The sequence below is a fragment of the Melanerpes formicivorus genome, unplaced genomic scaffold, assembly GCF_026170545.1.
Source record: "Melanerpes formicivorus ecotype bairdi unplaced genomic scaffold, bMelFor1.0.p_v2 SCAF_36, whole genome shotgun sequence".
Taxonomy (NCBI): Eukaryota; Metazoa; Chordata; class Aves; order Piciformes; family Picidae; genus Melanerpes; species Melanerpes formicivorus.
Window position 1 is genome coordinate 3,456,599 of NW_027142388.1, and position 20,845 is coordinate 3,477,443.

General features: G+C 44.7%; 1 protein-coding gene across 3 annotated transcripts in view; it reads left to right on the forward strand.

Moving 5' to 3' along the window:
- Positions 1-1,171: 1,171 nt before the first annotated feature.
- Positions 1,172-20,845, forward strand: part of LOC137450606 (uncharacterized) — a 34,855-nt gene continuing 15,181 nt past the window's right edge. For 2 of the 3 annotated variants that reach the window (XM_068157340.1, XM_068157342.1), the window contains exon 1: positions 1,172-1,339. In XM_068157340.1, coding sequence (XP_068013441.1) covers positions 1,262-1,339 — 78 coding nt within the window. In that variant the 5' untranslated portion in view covers positions 1,172-1,261. Of the gene's footprint in view, positions 1,340-1,399; positions 1,469-20,845 lie in introns of those variants that run through there. The other variant, XM_068157341.1, reaches the window with a different exon arrangement.

Here is a 20,845-nt window from a genome sequence, read left to right on the forward strand (position 1 = left end):
TTCCTATTGATTATGTTGTTCTCAGAAAAGCAGGTTAATCTCTGCTCTTCAGGAAGGTGGAATTCAGGAACTGGTATGCCAGCACAGTCCAACAGCATGGCTAGTGTGTTGTCTCTTTTCCAGTAGTGGCTGGCACAAGAATGTTTTGGAAAAGGTGTAAGAAACCCCATAACAACCTGCTGCTTGGCAGGTTCCTCTCCCATGCCTGACAGTTAGAGCTGGATCTGTGAGGGCTCCTTGGTGCTGCTTACTGTGAGGGTGTAACAGAGCCAAAAAGAAAAAGAAAAAGAAAAGAAAAAAAAGGCAGCTACAACTGTAAACCCACAGTATTTTGTCAAATACTTCCAATTTAAAATAGATTTTTGCAACTCTTCCTATAGAATAGAGGAACTGACTGCAGCAGTATGTGTTCACTGCCAGCTGCAGTGGTTGTTGGGGACTGTGGGGCTGCCTAACACTCACTGCAGCATGTGGGGTACAGGAGAGGGTCTTATTTGGAAAACCAGAAAACTGCCTCAGAAGCAAAGGGTGTCCTCTGTCCTTCCATGATCTCCAGAAAGGTTAAGCAGCTGCAGTATCCTGACCACTCGTTTTTGTGCGGCTCCTTCGCTTGGGCTCCCCAGGATGTCCAGGAATATTCCTTCCCTCTCCTTTACGCTCAGATGAAGCTGGGGTGACTTTGACTTCTTGGAAAGACCTCAGTCCTTCTATTTCCCATTCCTCTGATAATGCACTCCCCTGACTGAGCTCCAGGATCTGGCTAGGAGATCGAAGCACTGGCCAGGTAGGCTGCCCAGGGCAGCTGCCCCCACTATAGTGCCAGGGCAGCAGCCCCTCCATCTCCCCACCTCACAGCTCTCCGCGCAGGAGTCCGCTCACGGCGCTGAGGCTTCCTCCATCCTCGGCCGTTCTCAAGCCCGCAGAGAGCACAGCCCTGGGCACCCTGCTCTGACTCTGCTTGCAGCGGGGGAACTCGGGCCAGGCTCCTCCGCTGCCCTCTAGCCCTGGTTAGCTCCGCGGCCACCCGACCCCCTCCGCACCCCGCCGAGTGCCGCGCCGCAGGTGACCCCCCGGGGGAGGGCAGGGACCGGGAGGGGCCGGGGGAGGGGGCGAGGGGCGGGGAGGCCGGGCTTGGGGGGTCGCTGTCAGCGGCGCCCGCTCGGGGCACGGCTCGGCACGGCACAACACGACACGGCAGCTCGAGTCTCTGCTCCGCTCGGCGCAGCACGGCTCGGCTCGGCACGGCGCAGCGCCCCGCGCCATGGTCCGGAGCTTCCCCGGCGCGGGGCTCGTCCTGGCGGCGGCCGCGGCGCTCTGCCTCGGCGAGGCGGGAGGCAAGGTAACCCCACCGGCACCGGGCGGCCCTGCCCGCCTCCACCGGCACCGGCGGGCCCACAACGCGGTGCGGACAGCGGCGGACACGACGGAGATGGGGTGCCCCGGGGCTCGGCGTGCATGGGGAAGGGAGGTATCGGGAGTCCCAGGAAGACGGATGCAGTGGTGCTCCCGGGAGCGCCGGGACGAGGGATACTAGTGGTGCTCCCTGGAGGAAAGAGGGATGCGGTGGGACTGCCGGGGCCAGGGCGGGCTGCGCTGTCCCTTTGCCTGGGACAAGGGGGTCCTTTCGGCCCCTGCCTACCCAGCGACGGGGTTTGGGTGCGCCTCTTCAGCGCTGGCGGGTGACTCGCCTCGTAGCCCAAAAGGCACCGGGACACACGGTGCTTCAGGCGTTTGTCTCGATCACCCTCTCTGCTTCTATATAGCCAGACCAAAAAATCTGATGTAAGCCCCTTGGAAGCCGATAGAACAGCATTTTCAGCAGAAATCAGAGCATTTGCATCCCTAACAAGGTATCCCTAGCGAGGGCTAGGCTGGCATGGGGAGTCCAAAACAATCATCAGCCTAACTCTCCCCACGTTCTTGTGCACCTCGTCTGTAGTACGGAGAGCAAGTAAACAGCGAAAATCAGAGCTACAGCTCTCAGGGATCTCAGCACAGGCTGGGAGCCACTGAGTGGGCAAGAGGGGAACCAGAACACTGGTGGAAAGGCAACGAGGAAGCACAGAGTAGCCCACATTTAGGAGCAGTTACAGAGCAAACAAGTTGGTCTGAGCTTTGGGCAGGGTAAGCAGTCCTGGTCCCTCTCAGGTGAGTGGGACTTTTCTTCTGGACCACGACTGGAGCAAAATTTGACGTTTCTGAAGTTTTCAGGTCTATATATCATGAACCACTACAGTATATGAAAATAATATTCCATACATTTATGTCTCTTGGGTTTTTTATATATATATATAAAAAGGTGGGATGCTTCTCCCGGGCGAAAACAGCGTTGTAGTTCTGCCTAATACACCAACTCCCTGTCACAGCACTCAGGAACACAGCAATGACTTTGTGGTTGAAACGAAGATGTTTTATCTCACTTTGGTATCCTAGCGAAGATAGCTACAGCAAGAACCTAATTAAGCTACATTGCTGGCACTGAAGGACTAGGTATTAACTTTATAAAGCTGCACACTTAAATCTATTGATTGTACAGTTGTGGGGTTTTGTTATTTCTCTTTTAACTAAGAATTGCATCACACAACCTGCAAGTTCACCCTCCCTCATCCAGCTGCATACTTCTCTTATTAAACTACATAACTTGCTTATTGCCCTATCCTTCTTGTGCTAGTTTTGTTCTGACTTTGCCTGTATGGTCATGAGATAGACCAAAGATTAGCTGCGTGGTGTGTCTGCAAGTGTGAGTGACAATGGTGGGACACTGAATACATCAGCAAGCTGCATAATTTTTTGGTTGATTGGGGTTTTTTTGTTTGGTTGGTTGTTTTTTTCCCCCCTACATTTCCTAGCCAGGTTATGTTGTTCTTTAACCCTGAAATCGGGACTGCTTCATTTCCTATCAGGCAGCGTCTGAACTAAGCATTGACCAACAGTGCTATAGAACAGTACTCCTTGATGAAGAAGCAACAGCCTCCTGCATACTTTCCCCAGCATGACTTCTTGTGGTAGTTATTCTTCGGCTCACGTACTGTCTGTAGTCTCTTAACATGTTGGACAATTTATTCTACAGAATGAAATTTAGGACTTTTCTGTTGCTTGTCTTCCTAAATACGACAGTGAAATTCTGTGTGTGCAAACACACTGTTTTGATTTGGTTGGTTTGTTGTTGTTGTTGGAGGTTTTTTCCTGAGTAAGTTGCACTTGCTCTTTGCTCATCAAGGACTGCACTATGCTGCGTAGGCTTCATTATTTTTATCTTTTTTGGCTGCATTCTGATAGTATTGCTCTGCTAGTAAAAAAAAAAAAATACACATCCCACTCTAAGTTGGTGGTTCAAATGTAGTTCAATTTAGCAGCTGAAAAATGATATTCAAAGATTTATGAGAAATTAATTGTCTTCTGGATTAGAGTTAACAATACAAAAGCGTAACAGAAACTCCCTTGGCAATGGCAAAGCCTGCATGCGGTATAGGAAACCAAATTGCTCTTTTCATCCAGGAAGGTGGTCTCTGCCACTCAAAGTTGAGGACTTTGGGATGCTGTGAGGTAGTGTGGATGTTTGAAGCAAATTTTGTGGCAAAGTAGAGCTCTCTCTGGAATTCTTCACTGAGTACTACAGCAGTATAAAAATAGGAGTTAGATCAAATGAAAGAAAATTTGAAGATAAGGTGTATGATGTTTCCTCCTGTGTGTCTGTATCAGATGAAGCAAGATGTGCAGATTAAGTGGCTTGTTTATCCTGAAGGAAGAATGTAAGCCTGATGAAAGACTAGCATAGTCAAAATTGTGTCTCTCTATGTCCATAAAATGTTATCTGTTTGATCAAATCCTTGTGGAGGAGGTCTCTATGCCAGTGCCATTCTTCATCTGGTATTCCTCTGTTCACATGCTGTCTTAAGGAAAAAAATAACATCTTTTGTGTTCCTGTTAAGAGAAGAATGTTAGCCATCCTAGACCTGCTAGTGAAAGTCTTAGTCCTGCTCCCAGTGAGGACTATGGCAAAATTCTTGCTGGTTTCAGAGGGAGCAGGATCCTTCCCAAGATCAGTGAAGGATTACAAAAAACCAAAACCAAAAACAAAAGGCACACACAAAAATCACTACTCAAATATGCACCTCAATTAGCAAAGAATGTGGCCTGATTAGTAAAGTGTATGAAATTTCAGCTATTAAATTCTGCGGCCCTGATCAACAAAGCATGCTGCACAATTGGCAATGTATCCAGGATCTCGACTACTGTACTAGTCTCCTGCCAGATCAATCAAGCATGCAGCTGAATCAGTAAATTATGCAACTGGAGCAGCAAAATATGCACTTCGGATTGGGGAGGGGGGAGGATATGGAAATTCTCAAATGTTTGAAATTGACAGACAATAGGTCTGTTAGTGGGCAGCCTCTGGCTTGAGAAAAGGGGAGGCAAAATACATAACTTCTATCAAGTCTTTCCAGACAATTGCTGGATTGGAAAAGTATGTCCCTCAAAAGGCTAAATGTCTGCTAGCAGCAGCCCCTTTTTAACCAGCTGTAATGCATGCCTGGTTCCAACCCCAGCTGCTGCCAGCTGTGGGGATTATTTCACTAACACTTTAATGGGATTTTTAGGTCCAGGTAGCCTTTGCTTTACAGGTTGCTGTATGCACCCCAGGCAGTCTTTCTGCCTCAAGAAACAAAGCCAGTCAAGGCAAATAAGGCACCTTCAAAGAATTTGAAAGTTTTGTTGGCAATGAGCTTAAAATCTATTAATCTCTCCACTGTTTGTGAAGGTACTTTGTGCCTTAGGAGGAGAGAAATGATAGATCTTTCTTAGTTTCTTTATATCTTCCTTAACTGCCATAGCTGCGTCCTATTGCATTTACAAGGTACCTTGGCAGATATTTACTGTGCAGTGAGTTTGGATGTTCAGCCAGTTTGGGGAACATCTATTTTAATCTATTCTGAAGCAGGAGAGCTTTAAAAAGAGAAAAATCCAGCCATGCTGCAGTAGTTGGTTCTGATCTGCAGAAGCTGGTTTTGCTTTAAATTGCTTTAATTGGTTTTTTTACATATATACAAAAGGCCTGCAGGTTGTCCTGTCTTAATAAATATGCAGTTTCTGGATTGCTATAATCTGCCTTTTTCTTTTTTATGCCTGGAATTAAACTATGTTACACTGCCTGTGCTCAAGGAAAGCATGAGGAATGCTTCATTCTACTGCACTGTTTGTTCATTTTAATACCCAGAAGTCTGAAATATTGTTTGAGCCTAGGAAATGTCACAGCTTAATTATTTTGTTGGCTTTGCTTGTTGGTTTGTTTTGGGGGCAGGGGGTGTGGGTTGGTTTTTGTGGGTTTTGTTTTGTCTTTTAGTCCACTACAACTGGTACATAAAACTGACTTATCATAGTATCATTCAGGGTTGGAAGGGACCACAAGGATCATCTAGTTCCAACCTCCCTGCCATGGGCAGGGACACCCCACACTAGATCAGCCTGGCCAGAGCCTCAGCCAGCCTGGGCTTAAACACCTCCAGGGACGGGGCCTCGACCACCTCCCTGGACAACACATTCCAGGGTTTCACCACTCTCATGGTGAAGAACCTCCTCCTCACATCTAGCCTGAATCTCCCCACCTCCAGCTTCATTCCATTCCCCCTAGTCCTATCACTACCTGAGATCCTGAGAAGTCCTTCCCCAGCCTTTCTGTAGGCCCCCTTCACTGAACTTATTTACCAAATTTCTGTCTCACTTCCAGGTCAGTTCAATGAATGATCCTATTTAGTTCTTTATCCTGTTTAAAATATTTCTTACTGAGTCCAGAGCAATGCCCTTAAAACATAATTAATTTGGGTCATTGAACCTTTATTTTTCATGCATGTTAGCTTGCATCCCACCGCTGGTCTGACTAGTACTTCAATTAGAAAAATGCAGGTGGATTTCTTCTAGAGGCTAAAGTTCACGTGGAGTCTCTGGCTAAATAAGATCCTCGAGTACATATCCCTGGAACTGGGCAATGATTTGTAACTTCTTTTTAATTCTCTGTCTGGCCAGAATGTTGTAAACCTGGAGCTCTCTTGGTAGCTTCACGCTAAGCTGCGATAATGTCCACAGTGTTTTAGTCCTGATAATTCTAATTACTGAAGCACTGAAGAAGCTGAAAGCTGAGGAGATGGATGAGGCTGGCCTCAAGTCCTGCACAGCACATGAGACTCTCTTTGTGGAGCTGAACCATAATTCTCCCATTTGCCAAGGCCAGAAATGGAAGCAGCAGCCAAAGTAAGAGAAGGAGCTGTAAGAGTGCAGTACTTCTGGAGATGCCAGCCATTCTTGGGATGAAAACACTGAAAAAGTTTTGGTTTCTTTAAGTAAGTTGAAGCAAACAATCCTGTTGCTCTTGCTTAAAAAGATCCAGCAAAGAAACTTTCCTGTGGTAACCAGCAGATAAGTACTGTTCTCCCCATCTGCTTCTTTGCATAACAGACCAGGTATGGTGGTAAAATGTTCAACTCTTCCTGTCTCCCTTTCTTCTTTAAAAGAAGAACTTGGGGCATGTTTGATACCAGAGTGGCTACCCAGCAGTAGTGTAACTAGATCAGATCTGGCAGAGCAGCTCTTCCCATTACACAATGTTCTTATTACAAGGTCAGTCTGTGCATTGATATCTCAGGTCTATGAATAATAAATATTTGACTCTGTGTTTAAGCACTTGTTTGAGTGTGGGAAGTACTCAAGAGAAAAAAGAATCCTCTTCTACTCGTACAAATCCGTGGCAAGAGGAGAGTGGAGCAGGGACAGGACACTATAGGATTTTGCATTAGTACGTGCAGCCATAGGGAAAAAACCTCCCTGGCAGCCTTAGTTCTCTCAGTATAAGAACATTATCATTCCTCTTACAAGCTTTCATCAGCAAATGGCCTTATGGTTTATTTTGAATATCCTTACTCCCATTGCTGCCAATGAAAAAGAGGTTCCAATTTTGAGAGGCAAAAAGGCTAATTTGCCTATATTTCCTTTCTAGAATTACTGAGGCCCTGCTGGAGCCCATAGATGTCATCTGGAACTTCGGGAAGATTTAAATCAGGCCATAAGTACTCCTGGCTTGGATTAGTGATGATGTATATTGAGGACAACATCTGTATTTGGGTTTGGGTGGAGTCCTTTTATGGTAGAAGAGTTGGTAATACTTTTACAGCACCTTTCATCAGAGGATTTCAGAGTTTCACAAATATCTAATTACAGAAACTATTAACTTATGTGAAATCCTTGGTCCTGGGGGAGTACAGGCAGCACCATTAGGCTTCAATATAAAGCAGGGGTGGGTGGTGTTCAAAGTGGCAAAACAAAAGCAAATTTGCTACATGCAAGCCATAACCTGCTGCACTATCTCATTTTCATCCAGTATTTTATTCTTCTCATTTCTTTATATTAGCAGCCAGGTTGCAACATCAAACCAGCTAAACAAAATAGGCTGGTACAAGCCTCTATTCAGAACTACTGTCAGCTCTGAAGAATGGACTTCTGGAACTTCACTGAGCTGTTTCCATAGTGTTTGTGTTTCATTATGCTGTCAAGGGGTAGCAGGTCTGTATCAAGGGTCAGTGTCAAGGATGCCAATAAGGAGAGAGTCCTGAATAGAGGAGATCTGGGATGAAATGCCTCTGAAAGTTCAGCCTGATTTAAATCTCAGAATGTTGGTTGCTCAGCCCTTCCAAGAAGGGTGTGCCTGCTCTGCACCATACTTAATTTGGGATTAGCAATGGAAGATCTAATCCACTTGTTCTACCTAAATCCAGCCCTCTCCTAGTCTTGGTTAGTAAATATTCCACTGTTTTCAATGACTGTTTAAAGTTTTATTGGGGAGATTGGTTGTGGTTCCCCCCTCCGGCTTTTCTGTATTTTCCATCTTTGTTATTAGAACTGAGGCTTGAAGCCCAGGCTGCACATCCCCTTCTTTCCCTGCCTCTCTTCTGGATCTACATGGGTGAGCAGTTCAGGTGAATCCAAGACCTCACTATTTGAATACAAGGGCCAAGGACTTGCTCATCAAGACTAACTTTAAATGCAAGCTCAGCAGGCTGAACACTTTGATTTGCCTCTAAAATCAACAGTAACGTATTCCAGGTTTCCTGCTTGAAACTTGAATGGAGAAGAAGAAAGGATGTCTGCAAAGCAGATTTACTTGGAAAAATAAACTGCTCACTGGTTGGGACTCTAACAACAAACCCAGTGCTTGGTTTTTCCTCTGGCTGCAATATCTGCAATACCTTTTTCTGCTTTCTCCCATACTCTCCCTGCTGTGCCCTCATGGTCTCTCCTTATGTGTAGGCAGTAAAGCAAACTTTACAAGCATCCTGCCCTCCGAGATCCTGGCAAAGGCGGAGTCTTGGAAATTTCCCTTTGCAGAGTGCACAAGAGGAGACTAATCCTGGAACAATGAGGTGGGGAAAAGCGCTGCTGTTTGTATATCATCCAAGACTAAGGATGTGTATTCAGACCACAACAGACCTCTGACTGGCCAGCCTCAGCTGTAGCTATGGCTCATTTGGAAGCCTAGTTAAAAAAATTGTTCGTAAGGGAGCGAGTTTTTGTTTGTCTGCCTTGTAAGAATCACTATCCATGGGTTTTGCATAAGCCCTCTCCCTTGCTATGTGACATTTAGTGAAGCAATGACCCCGGTTCCCAAAGCAGTTGCAGCAACAGGTCTGTAGCCTGCTAGTGGAACTATTTCCAGGTTTTGGCTTTCACATGTGGAATATTTCCTTCTCCATGTGTTTGTACAACAGACTTCCAATATGTGCAACATCTGAAGTGACTGGATGAAACAATGGGACAGTGCAGCTGGGAATCCAAGCACAAACAACTAATTTTTGCAAGGCCACTTCGCATGTATATCTCTGTGTGTTTTGTTTGCTTTTAAAGATCCATATTTATTTTCTGGGGAATGGGCATTCCTCTTTCTGGTGCTTTCAAAACAAAACAAAGCATTTTTTTGAGCACCTGAGCTGCATGTGGCTTTGATTATTTAAAACTCCCCCATGTATTTGGGAGGTTGTGTATATAACATTAATTTGAGGGCAGCCTTTTGACAGATTCCTATGAACACACATAGCTTGCCCAATGGACTTTTAGACAGAACTCCACATGTAAACTTTTACTGCAGTGCTATGGCTTTTGCTTTATTATATATATTTCATCTGGCTACCAAGCAGTTCAAACAATCCCACCATGTTTTCTACTCTTTGATTTGAGCTGCTTTGGCCTGTACAATTCACAGAAAATGAAAACCAGGTTGATCTTCTGGAAACTCCCTCTTCACCCCTGTGAGTGTCCATTAATCCTATCGGTCACTGTTAATTTCTTCTATGGTGTGTTGTGTACACTTTGTTAATGAGAACTTGCTCTAGTAGAAAAAAAGACCTACGCTGATCTATTAAAACCCTGAAGCCAATGGCCATGGCATCCTGAGCTCTTCATTACACTGCCTTACTTTTCTTTACCATGGTCCCATCATATTCATAATTATTAGCCTGAGGAGACACCCTAAATGATGTCTTTGTTTCTCTTCCTAAGAGCTTCACATTTTTTCCCTATCTTTGAATGAGGGTATTTCCTGGAGAAAAAAAAACCACCACCACCGCAAAAACTACCCACCCACAGCTAGAACAGAGAGAGCAGCTGTGTATAGATGCAGGATTTTATTTGCTATGGCATCTTGCATCTTTGTTGGAGGATTCTTATTTGTGTCCAGTCACAAGAGTTGGCATTTTTTTCCATCCTTTCCCCATAAGGATTATTCTGAGGATTGTAAGAGAAAAAAGCTGGTTGTTGATGTGAATTGTAGTACTCCCTGCTGGATGGGATTTAACACATCCAAGTGCCATGTTCTGCACATTGGCCACAGCAACATATGCAGTGCTACAGGCTGGGGTCAGAGTGGCTGGAGAGCAGCCAGGTGGAGAGGGACCTGGGGATACTGGTCGATGGTAGGCTGAACATGAGCCTGCAGTTTGTCCAGGCAGCCAAGAGGGCCAATGGCATCCTGGCCTGCATCAAGAACAGTGTGGCCAGCAGGAGCAGGGAGGTCATTCTGCCCCTGTACATTGCACTGGTTAGACCACACCTCGAGTACTGTGTCCAGTTCTGGGCCCCTCAGTTTAGGAAGGTTGACTTGCTGGAGCATGTCCAGAGAAGGGCAATGAAGTTGGCAAGGGGTTTGGAACACAAGCCCTATGAGGAGAGACTGAGGGAGCTGGGGTTGCTTAGCCTGGAGAAGAGGAGACTCAGGGGTGACCTTATTACTCTCTACAACTACCTCAAGGGAGGTTGTAGACAGGTGGATGTTGGTCTCTTCTCCCAGGCAACCAGTACCAGAACAAGAGGACACAGTCTCAGGCTGCGCCAGGGGAGGTTTAGGTTGGCTGTTAGGAAGAAGTTCTACATAAAGAGAGTGATTGCCCATTGGAATGGGCTGCCTGGGGAGGTGGTGGAGTCACCATCATGGGAGGTGTTCAGGAGAAGACTTGATGGGGTGCTTGGTGCCATGGGTTAGTTGTTTAGGTGGGTTGGATTAGTTGATAGGTTGGACACGATCTTGAAGGTCTCTTCCAACCTGGTTTATTCTATTCTATTCTTTTTTTTTCCATAGTTACCTCATATAGGTTGTGTTCTTCCTTTGCCATTAAGACCAATGTTGGGATGAAAGGGGAAACCTTTCAGACTTCTCACCTAATGATTTATCTCATTTGCATTTGTTGCACGAACATACAAAAATAAATGTACGAGATACTAATGACAGGTTTTGGCTTAAAATAGTTCTGGGTTTATGAGTAGTTACAGTCCCCAAAGGAACACTGCCTAGTCAAATGGGTCTTTCCAAGCACTGGATTTGCATATTTTAAATAGATTCCCCCCCCCCAAATAATTTAATAGAAAAACAATCTGCCTTTTGTCTCTTTCACACTGAGATGAGAAGAATGAAATTAATATTGAAAAGTGGGGCTGTAACAAAGGATAAAAAGTTCAGAATAAGAACTGGCATTTAGTTTCTAGTAAAAGCTCCTGGATCAAAGATCTAAAAGATCCTGGATCTAATAAAATGAAAGAAAAAAATTGATGCTGTAGAATGATAGAATGATTTGGGTTGAAAGGGACCTTAAAGATAATCGAGTTCCTATGCCTAATATGCTGTTGTGAAATGTCCTCTACCTTGGCCTACATCTCTTCCAGAGTGCTTCCATCTGTATTTCACACTGCTAGCAATATTTTAGCCACTTCATGAGCACATCTACACCTTGGCCTACAACAATGACTAAGTAATCAGTGAATGCCAGAGTTACTCCTATGGTGGTAACTTCAACCTGGGAAACTCTCAGGTAGCAAGTGTACCCATAAACTGCCAGACTGCTGCCAAGCCCAGGGAAAAACTGTCAATCAGAACAATTCATAGCCTTAAAAATCTAAATAAAAGAAAGAACTGGATAAGGAGAGAGACCTCTGCTTAGCCAGACTTACATACCTGTAGCTTGCAAGATGTCTTGTAGGTGACTCAACTCAGCCTTCAATTAGAGAACTGAAAGGGGAGGAGTAAGTCTTCTGCCTATTTCTGACACGGAGAAAAGGAGCAAGAATGCTTTTATCTTCTCAATATCCTGAGATTTCACCTAGGACTCTTTAGACAGCTGAGTTAGCCAGTCAGCCTCCTAAAGTCCCACCTCAGCTAGGATGGGGAGATATTCTTCAGAGGGCTGTTAAGACCACCTCTAATTCCTGCTCTGAATTTCTCCCTGCAGGTAACAATTCTGGCTTTTGTAGGTGGAAGGAGGCAAGACAGATTAGCCAGCAAAACCTCACACCAGAGCTGGGTGATCTTCATTCATGGCCTCACGTAGGAACCTACCTACTCAAAATATGCGCAGCTACTGCAGACCATTGCTTATAACTACAGTGGAGATTGGCATCTGTGGCCTAATGAGGCTAAATTAGTTACACTTCTCACCTGAATCTCCCCAAACAGTAGAGCCTCAGGCTGCCTTTCCTCTGGTTGCTCCTAAGACAAGCACAAAATGTCAAGTTACAATGTATGCCAGCATGCACATCCTGCTAATCACACTATGGAAAGCTGTGCTGTTCCATGGGTTTGGAGAACAGCCCCTGCTTGTGTCTCTGGAAACAAGCATTTTTTTGTGAAGAGAAAAAGGCTTTACATCTCTGGAGTTAAATGAGGAGCCCTGTTGTTCTCCACAGAAACTGGAGGGTGTTGCTGTGCCTGGTGGTTGTCAGAGTGCCTGTGTTTGGGTTTTTGTGATTTTTTCTTTTTCTCCACCTCCTGTTCTCAGAGAGGATCAAGGAGGAGGGATGATGACCTCATGGTGCAGTTATGCAATCTGCTTGAGGCCAGGTATCAAAATACACTGCAGCTGTGAAGCTGGGACCTCGCTGTGGCTGGGGGGCCCGGGCCTCCTGGCTCTAATGAGATCGCTGACCTTCTCCTGCCACTTCTTCTGCAGCTGCTTTGATTCGCAGAGGTTTGTTGTGGCAATGGGCTGCCTAACGGTTTGCCAAGCTGCCGCAGCAAACGCTGCATCTCCAGGACGGTGCTAGCAGCTGGCCGGGAGACCTAGGGCAGGTGAGCATGTCCTTGCCCCTGTCAGCCTCTTTCCACCCTGCCTGCCTTTGCCCAAGGGTATACAAACATTACCATTCTCCCTGATTTAATTTTTTCCTCCCCCTAAGAAGTGAGAAGGTTGGCTGTTCTCTGGTGAAATAAAGGAGTGCCCTCCAAGCAATCTTCTTGTGATGCTTGAGCTCAGGGCTCAGCTGCAGCAAAGTCACAAATAAGAGAAAACAGCATACCTGCAGTCTGAGGAATTTTGGGGTCTCCAAGCCCTGAAGTCTCACCCAGACTTTGCATTCTTCACTCTAACTGCTACACTTCATCCTGTTCCCCCCCTCTACTCTTCTAACATTTTTATTTACTTTGTCTTTTGCAGCAACAGGCTTCCACAGTCCCCTGCCCTTCCTACCCTTCCATTAGTTCTCTTCAAGTGTCCTGCAAACCATTAAACCCCATAAAAATAGGAAACTTTGTAATACATGTGAAAACAGAGCTCTGCGAAGCTGTCTGATGTGTGCCAAAAAGGAATATAAGACAAGCTGCGTTCTTGCCTGAGAATGGGATTTGCAGAGTGGAAATAGCACATCCATAATCACTTTCATGTGGTGGCACTGCTGCTGCCCACCACTGAAATAGCAGAGCATCTGGTAAAAAATGCAGTTTTGGTTTTGCTTAAACCAAGAAATATCAGACAAGGGTTTAAAAGGCATGAGTGCAACAGCTCTGATAGCATAAAGGTGTTAAAAGCAAATGTGTGCTCAGCCCAGTTTCAGAGTCCCACAACTCATCTCTCTCTTCCGTGCTTGTTTATGTGACTTTCTTAGAGAGCAAGGGAAGAACATGACATGTGTGTGCAGGTATATCAGTTTGTGTTGGAGCAGGGCTAGTGGAAGAGCAAAGGAGACCCCTTACCAAGCAGGATAATTTTGTAATTGATGAGAACTCTTTTGGAGATCAATATGAAAACTAAACACAGTTAAACACTAGAAAAAGAAGGCAAGGGAAAATGTCTGCTAGTAACTAAGCAAAGTGTTGGCAATTTTTGTTATACACTGTCAATCCCACATCCTGATCTACTTCTGCCAGGTCTGCTACCTTAAAGCATCCAGAGGTACCTGAAGAATTGCCCTAATATAAGATGAGAGTCTCCTTTTGCTGTTGCCTCATGCTTTAGACAGCAATGGCGATTTGGCAGAGAGAGGAATGGCAATTCCAGAAGCACTTCCAGGAATTCTTGTACTGCCAGGTAGAAGAATAGGTTAGATGTGCTGCTGCTGTATCTGGTTCATGCTAAGTAGAGCAAATAAATCTTGCAAAGATGAGCTGGAAATGCAAAATTAAGAAGAATGCTTATTTTATGAAGTTTCCAATTAACTTTGTCCTCCACTAGGAAAAACTCCTATGAGCTTTGATCTCTACATCAGCCAGATAGTGAAGTAAATGTGGTCACTTCTTGAACTGACAGACTAGAGTTTTGTATCTTACTCGTGGGATAGTCTTTTCTCAGATCCTGCATTTCACAAGTATCCAGAAAGCTCAGACTTCCCTAACTTGGAAATACAGTGAGAGGAAAATTTGAGGCTTTTGCTGGGAACCACAAGAGTTGTATTTCTGGTAGGTTTTCAACTAGTTCCAGCCACATCAGCGAGTGGAGGCTTGTCTATATTTTGGGTTTCCCCCTCAGCTAGGATTGTGGAATGACCACTTTCCCTTTTTGCCTTTCTTCTTTTCTTTTGAAAACCCTAAGTTTAGCACTTTCTTTCTTCTCTGGCTGATAGTTTGGGCAACTTCATATGTCATCACAGGAGGCTGGTTCTGTTCAAATGCCTTGGTGAGCCTGAGTGAACTTTAACTCTGAATGAATCTCCCATGTTTGGAGGGGAGAAGAGGGAAGTAACCAAGATACCATACCTCACCCTGCATGTGTTGAGCAATTGCAAAGATGCTGGTGAAGCCAGAGTTTTAAAGAGGTCCCTGGGGCAGAATAAAATGTGATGGAGCTGGTGAGGTAGTCTCAAAGTGTTGCCAACTCTTTGAAAGAAACACACATGTGCGTGCATGTGTGCACATAAGATGTTTTTAATTTTGGAGGAGTGAGTGATCCTAAATAGAGCTTGCTGGATTTTCACCCCACTGATACTTACAGTGAGCTCAGATGGCTAAATTTAGTCATCTAGACTGAACAATCTTGGATTCTAAGACTGCATCCATCTCTGTCCAGAAACTAACTGCATACCTCTGCGGCTGCTGTTGAACCAGCTGCAAGCTGACAAGATAAGGCTACTATAGAAGTGCCATTTACTGCCTGCAGTCCTGTTCTGGGCCCAGGCATCTGCAGTGGAATTTGGTTTTTAAGTGAAGCAAAAATTCCTTGTGGGGAGAGGGTCTCCCTTTCCAGCTCTGAAAAAAGCCAAAAAGCTCTATGCAGAATGATGTATGCAGTGGAACTATTTTACAGGAGGAGACCAAACATTGAAAAATCTTTTTTTGGTCAAAAGCACAGAATCATAACCAAGTATTTTGACTTCAGAGTGATTTATTTTAAGGGCCTAAGATCTGAACAAATAGCTTCTACCCTCACCTTCAGTCACTAGTGTTAAATCTTTCTAGTACAGTCTTTGAGCAGAGCCCTTTAACATGGGTAAGGAGATCATGTATGCCTGTTCCTGAAAAGACTAATAAATGCAGCATGTCTTAAATGCTCAGACAGTTTGAAGTAGGGTGGATTATTCCTTTGCTGTCATTTCTAAAAGCAAGTGAAAGTGACATTTGTAAGTCTGCCTGAAACTGGAAATACATGTGAGAAAGGCACAGACAGGGAGATGAGCATAAAGCATTAATGAGGGCAAAGTGAGTTATGACCTTTGCACATTATTTCCTTGCATGCCTGCAACTGAGAATCTCTATGAAGTGTGTGGCTTGGCCCCTGAGAATGTCTTAAAAACTGCAGTGCCTCAGCTGTGTGTCTCCAGTTTCCTTTGCTGAGGTTTTCAGTATAATCCTTGGAATGCATCAAGAGAATTTGCTGTTTTCTTGGGTGAGTGTGTTATAAAAGAAAACAAGTTCCATTGGACAGGTCCTAAGCCAGAAAGTCTGAGATTGTGTTCACAGAGGAATGACAAACATCAAGACAGGATGTCTTCCTGCCTTTTCTTTGAAATAACTACACTCTAAAAATAAACAGTCTTTGGGATGCAAGCAAAACAGCATGCTCCAGGATGGTGCAAACAGCAGCTCCTTGTACCTAGCATTACATGAATGGAGATAATTTATCATCACTTCACCTTTTTCAGCTTCAGCAAAAACTATGAGCACAAAAGAGCTGAGACAGGACCTTGCATCACTTTGTTTCCACTTCTCTTCAGCAGAGCTTATGTCTTTACAAGCTAAACCACATGGCCATGTCACCTCCATTTACCAGCCACATATCACAGCATGCTCCCCACATTCCCTCTGGGCTTCCAGCATCACCTCATGCCAGAAGCATTTGTATCTTGGAGGTGGGACAGAGGAGCTTGAGAAACCGAGCCTTATCTGCTTCTAGTGGTTCAGACAAAGGATGGTACCCATCTCTAAAGAGTGCTCAAGGACCAGCTAGAGGCTGCTGCAGTTTGCCATTCATGGCTTTTTGAAAGTCCCTCCAGCAGGTTTTGAGCTTGGCTTCCTTCTGAGGAAGCAGCCAGGAGGGTCTCCTGACTTTGATGTAAGTGGCTGCAAAACAAAGAGCTTGCTTCTGTGCGTGCCTCTGATCTAGCTCTAGTCAGGTGTCTTCTTTGGCAGTAATTATGATTAAAGAAAGGATGCTAACTAAATGATTCTCTTAGTGAGCGGGATTCCCTTAGAATGTGTTAAATTCCCTGACGATGTTCCTACTGGAATATTGTAGAGGCTCCAGGGCTTCACATGAAGGTGTTGTGTGAGTGGAGAGCAGAGCTGAGGGATATGTTGCTCAGATGATGACAACTCCTCTTTCCTGTGCATACACTTGGCTGGACCTTATTATAAACTCACATCTGACAAAAAGATATATTATTTCCTCCTTTTCTTGTGTGGGTCTTTTTATCAGTGGCACTTGCTTCTCAAGAGTTCTTTGGTGTGCACTGTGCAGCTTAAAGAAATCATGTAGTGGCTTTGCTCTTTCAGTGAGAAACGGTGCTCCTCAGGAAGCAGATGTTAGTGTCTGTGGTGAGACTTCTGAACAATAACTTGCAGTCCTTTGTGGCCACATCTGTACCGACCCAGCACAACTTAGTGTTTTAAGAAAACTTCTCAGTCTCTTTACAACTGCATCACACATGGGACTGCTTCAAGCCTACACATCAGAGGGCATCAGCATTCATCATACCATGAGGACACCACTGCCAGAAATAACTACAAGGGATTAGCACAAGGTCTTCTTTGTACTCCTTAGCCCTGTGTTTCCTGGTACAGAGACCTTGTAACTCCTTACATATGTGTATCTTAATTAAGTAGCTCAAAGCAGATATTAAGCCAATATTCACTACTCACTTCTAGAGAGTCCAAATGTCAGCAGGAGGTAAGTGCGTGACAATGGGGCATGTTTTAGTAATGGGCCTGGATTTAAGATTCTAAGTGAGCTGTGTAGTGTGAAAAGGGGGAATGAAACATCCTGACATGTTCTGAAATACCCAACTATTGTGTTTCGTGGCCAAGAAGCAACAGCTGAGACTTGAGTTACTACTTTCCTGCAGCCCTCCTAATTCACGGGGCAGGTCAGGCATGTCTGACCACAGCAGGCTGAAGGTTCAGTTCAATACAGCTGTTTTAAACATTTGGGACTCCTAGCCAGTGTGGAGAGTACTGAAAAGAAGATGAACAGGACTGCTAGTCTGGTTCCCCCTTCTCATAACTGACCTATTTGGTGTGGGCATAGATCAAGTGTAGTTTTTAAAAGCCCAATAACTTATCATGTGCGAAGATTAAGAAATGTGACAAAGTTATGCGTGCCTCTGTCAAAAGGCCATGAGTCTCTAACTTGTTGCAGAAGGGAACATCTGTGTCTAATTGATAAAGCTCAGCCTTCATAATGGATGATTCAAATGGACTGAACAGTTTTGTCAGTCATTCAATCGTGGATTATAAATTAATCAGAAATCCACCCCCCCAAATCTGTCTTGCGTTTCCTGTTCCTTGTGGTTTTTCTTTCCCTGGTTTCAGAGCAGTTCTTGGATCTTTTTGATCTCCCAAGCCATAGTAAATGAACAGTTCCCCCTTTCACAGGGGGGAAGTGATCTTTCAGCCATATTTGTAGAATGCACATGTTGCACAAGTCCCCACTGGCCCAGGTTTGGGGACCATAGAATCATGAAATGGTTTGGGTTGGAGGCGACCTCCAAAGGTCATCTGGTTCAACACCCCTGCAGTCAGCAGGGACATCCACTAGATCAGGTTGCTCAGAGCCTTGTCAAGCCTCACCTTGAGTATTTCCAGGGCTGGGGCCTCAACTACCTCTGTGGGCAACTTACGCCACTGCAGCACCAACCTCATGGTGCAGAACTTGTTCCTAACATCCAGTCTAAATCTTCTTTAATTTCAAACCATTGCCCCATTGTCCTATCACTGCAGGCCTTTGCAAATAGTCCCTCTGCTGCTTTCTTGTAGTCCCCTTCAGGTACTGGAAGACTGCTAGTAAGTCTCCCTGGAGCCTTCTCCAGGCTGAACAACCCCAGCTCCCACAGCCTGTCCTTGTAGCAGAGGTGTTCCAGCCCCTGATCATTTTTGTGTCCCTCCTCTGGACCCTCCCCATCAGCTCCACGTCTGTCCTGTGTTGAGGTCTCCAGAGCTGGATTCAGTACTCCAGGTGAGGTCTCACCACAGCAGAGTAAAGTGGCAGGAACACCTCTCTCAACCTGCTGTCCATGCTGTTTTTGATGCAGCTTAGGATGCTTTTGGCCTTCTGGGCTGCAAATGCTCATTGCTCGGTCATACACACTGGGTACTTGTTGGGGTTCAGCTAGGTATTGCAGCTGGCCAGAGCTACATCTTGCAGGGGAACAAGAGGCATTTGTGTTTGAATCAGACTTTTTGGATGTTCAGACTCTAAAAGATATTTCTCTTGAAATGATGACAGATTCAAGTTGAAAAGAAGACAGGAAAGAGAGCCCCTCCTGAGAGTGGGGGATATATGGGGGCATGCACTCACCCATTCAGCACTTCGGTGATCAATCCCACAAGATCCAGTGAGCTGATGGATGCTGCTTTTGGGTGTTAACAAAGGCTTCTTGTAGTAGAGGTGGGGCTGTGAACGCCTCCAAGCGCCTTCTCAGTGTCTGAAAAAAGACAACTAGATCAGTTCACATATCCCCCAGAATAAAATCTCAGCCCTCAATCATTGCTAATTTAAGGAGGTTTGGGCCAATCTGTAATCCTCCCACATCCAGGAGTACCATCCTTCAGCAGCTCTGGGCCACATTCTGGCTCCAAATCTGGGTACGTATTTCAGCTAAAAAGCCAGGCATCAGTTGCTGTGTCTTCCTATGCAAATACCTCATTTAAAAGTGATCTGTAAAGACCAGGGTGGGATCAAGGCAAATCTATACCGATATTCTGGAGCAGAGGAACGGAATATGAGAAAGGACACAGAAAAGTCCTCTTTCTTTCTTCCAACAGCAGGAGCAATCTTCTCTGAGGGCAGGCAAGCATATTCATTGCAAACCAGCTAGCTTTCAGTAAAATCCAAGTGACAATAAATATATCTGTAATTCAGCTATGGATTATCAAATAGATGTAAATGTTAGGATCTGTCACTTCTTCACTGGACATGACATTATGCTCTTTCCCCTTCTGCATTTTGACCACAAATTAGCTAATTCAGACTAAACCCCCAAATTTTGCCTCCCACAGAAAAGATCAGTAATTTTATCTTCATTTCTTTTGGTATTACATGCTGTGGGACTCCTAAGGCATTTGACAGAATGAGACATATTTGACACATGATTGTGGTTCCTTTTCCACTTGAGATTTCAAGCCACTGTTCAGCCCAGGTGCCTTAAGTGAGGAGCCTGTAGTTCATTCCACTGTTATTAACATAAGAGAGAGTAATTTGCCACTGGAATGTGCTGCTCAGGGAGGTGGTGGAGTCCCCATCCCTGGAGGTGTTCAAGAGGGGATTAGATGTGGCACTTGGAGCCATGGTCTAGTAGTCATGAGGTGTTGGGTGACAGGTTGGACTTGATGATCTTTGAGGTCTTTTCCAACCTTATTGATTCTATGATTGTATGATAAGCTTTGATTTAAATGACACTTAAAAGTCAAGGATTGGATTTCAAGTTCAGAATACAATTTCCACCCATGTTGCTGTTTCGGTCCTTTTCCATTGCCATCCTGCCATCTACCCAGAAATCACTCAGCACCTGCTGGAAGCAGTCTTCATGCCTTGAAGAACAGGTCTGCCTTTGTTTTACTTGTATTTAAAGGCTTTTAACATTTGGCATTTCTTCCCCCCCACCACCTCCCTTTCCATTTCAATATGAGCCAAGAGAAGGGACTAAGAAAAAACCCTAAAATCTGGAGTATTTTGATCTCTGTGGCTTTATATGGACTTCATAAGCTTTGTTTGTTCTACTGCCAAGCTTTCTTTGTGTTTAAATAGATAACAGACCAAGACAACTAATAATTTCCAATAAAAACCCCCACCAAACTCAAAGCATTCCCTTTCTCTTCCAATTAATGCCTGTAAACCCATGCTCCTAGGCAGGGCTTGTAACCTAAGTACTTCTTAGGCTACAACAAAATTGGTTTTTTCCCTCCTTTTAAAAAAACAAATTGCCCCAGGCACAGACACATCTCTGAGCTCTCCAAATGTAGGGAATATTCTTGGAAAAAGGCTCAGAGAGTGCCTTTAGGAGAGGTAGTTGTAAATACGATGCATGGAAGCAGCCTTCTGTACCTTTAGCGAAGCAGCAGCGTGGTTGTTAGTGCCACCATTTATGGACTTCCTTCCTCTTTGGAGTCTGAAGGCTGTTTATGGAGAAAGAAGAAATAGCAAATTCCTCATGGGGCTGTGTTATGTAAAATGCATGTTGGTTGCTAGTTTACTAGTGAGAGATGGTATCTGCTAGCACTATTTTGAGAGGCTTTGCATTCGAAGAGACAACTTGCACAATCAAAGCCACCTAGATTTTACTGCCTACTGAAGTCAAGAATGCTGAATGCCTTTGAAACATAAGATGAGTTGGGTGGATGAATCATGGATAATCATCAATGCAAGGGTTTGATTTCTCTTTTTTACTTTATATA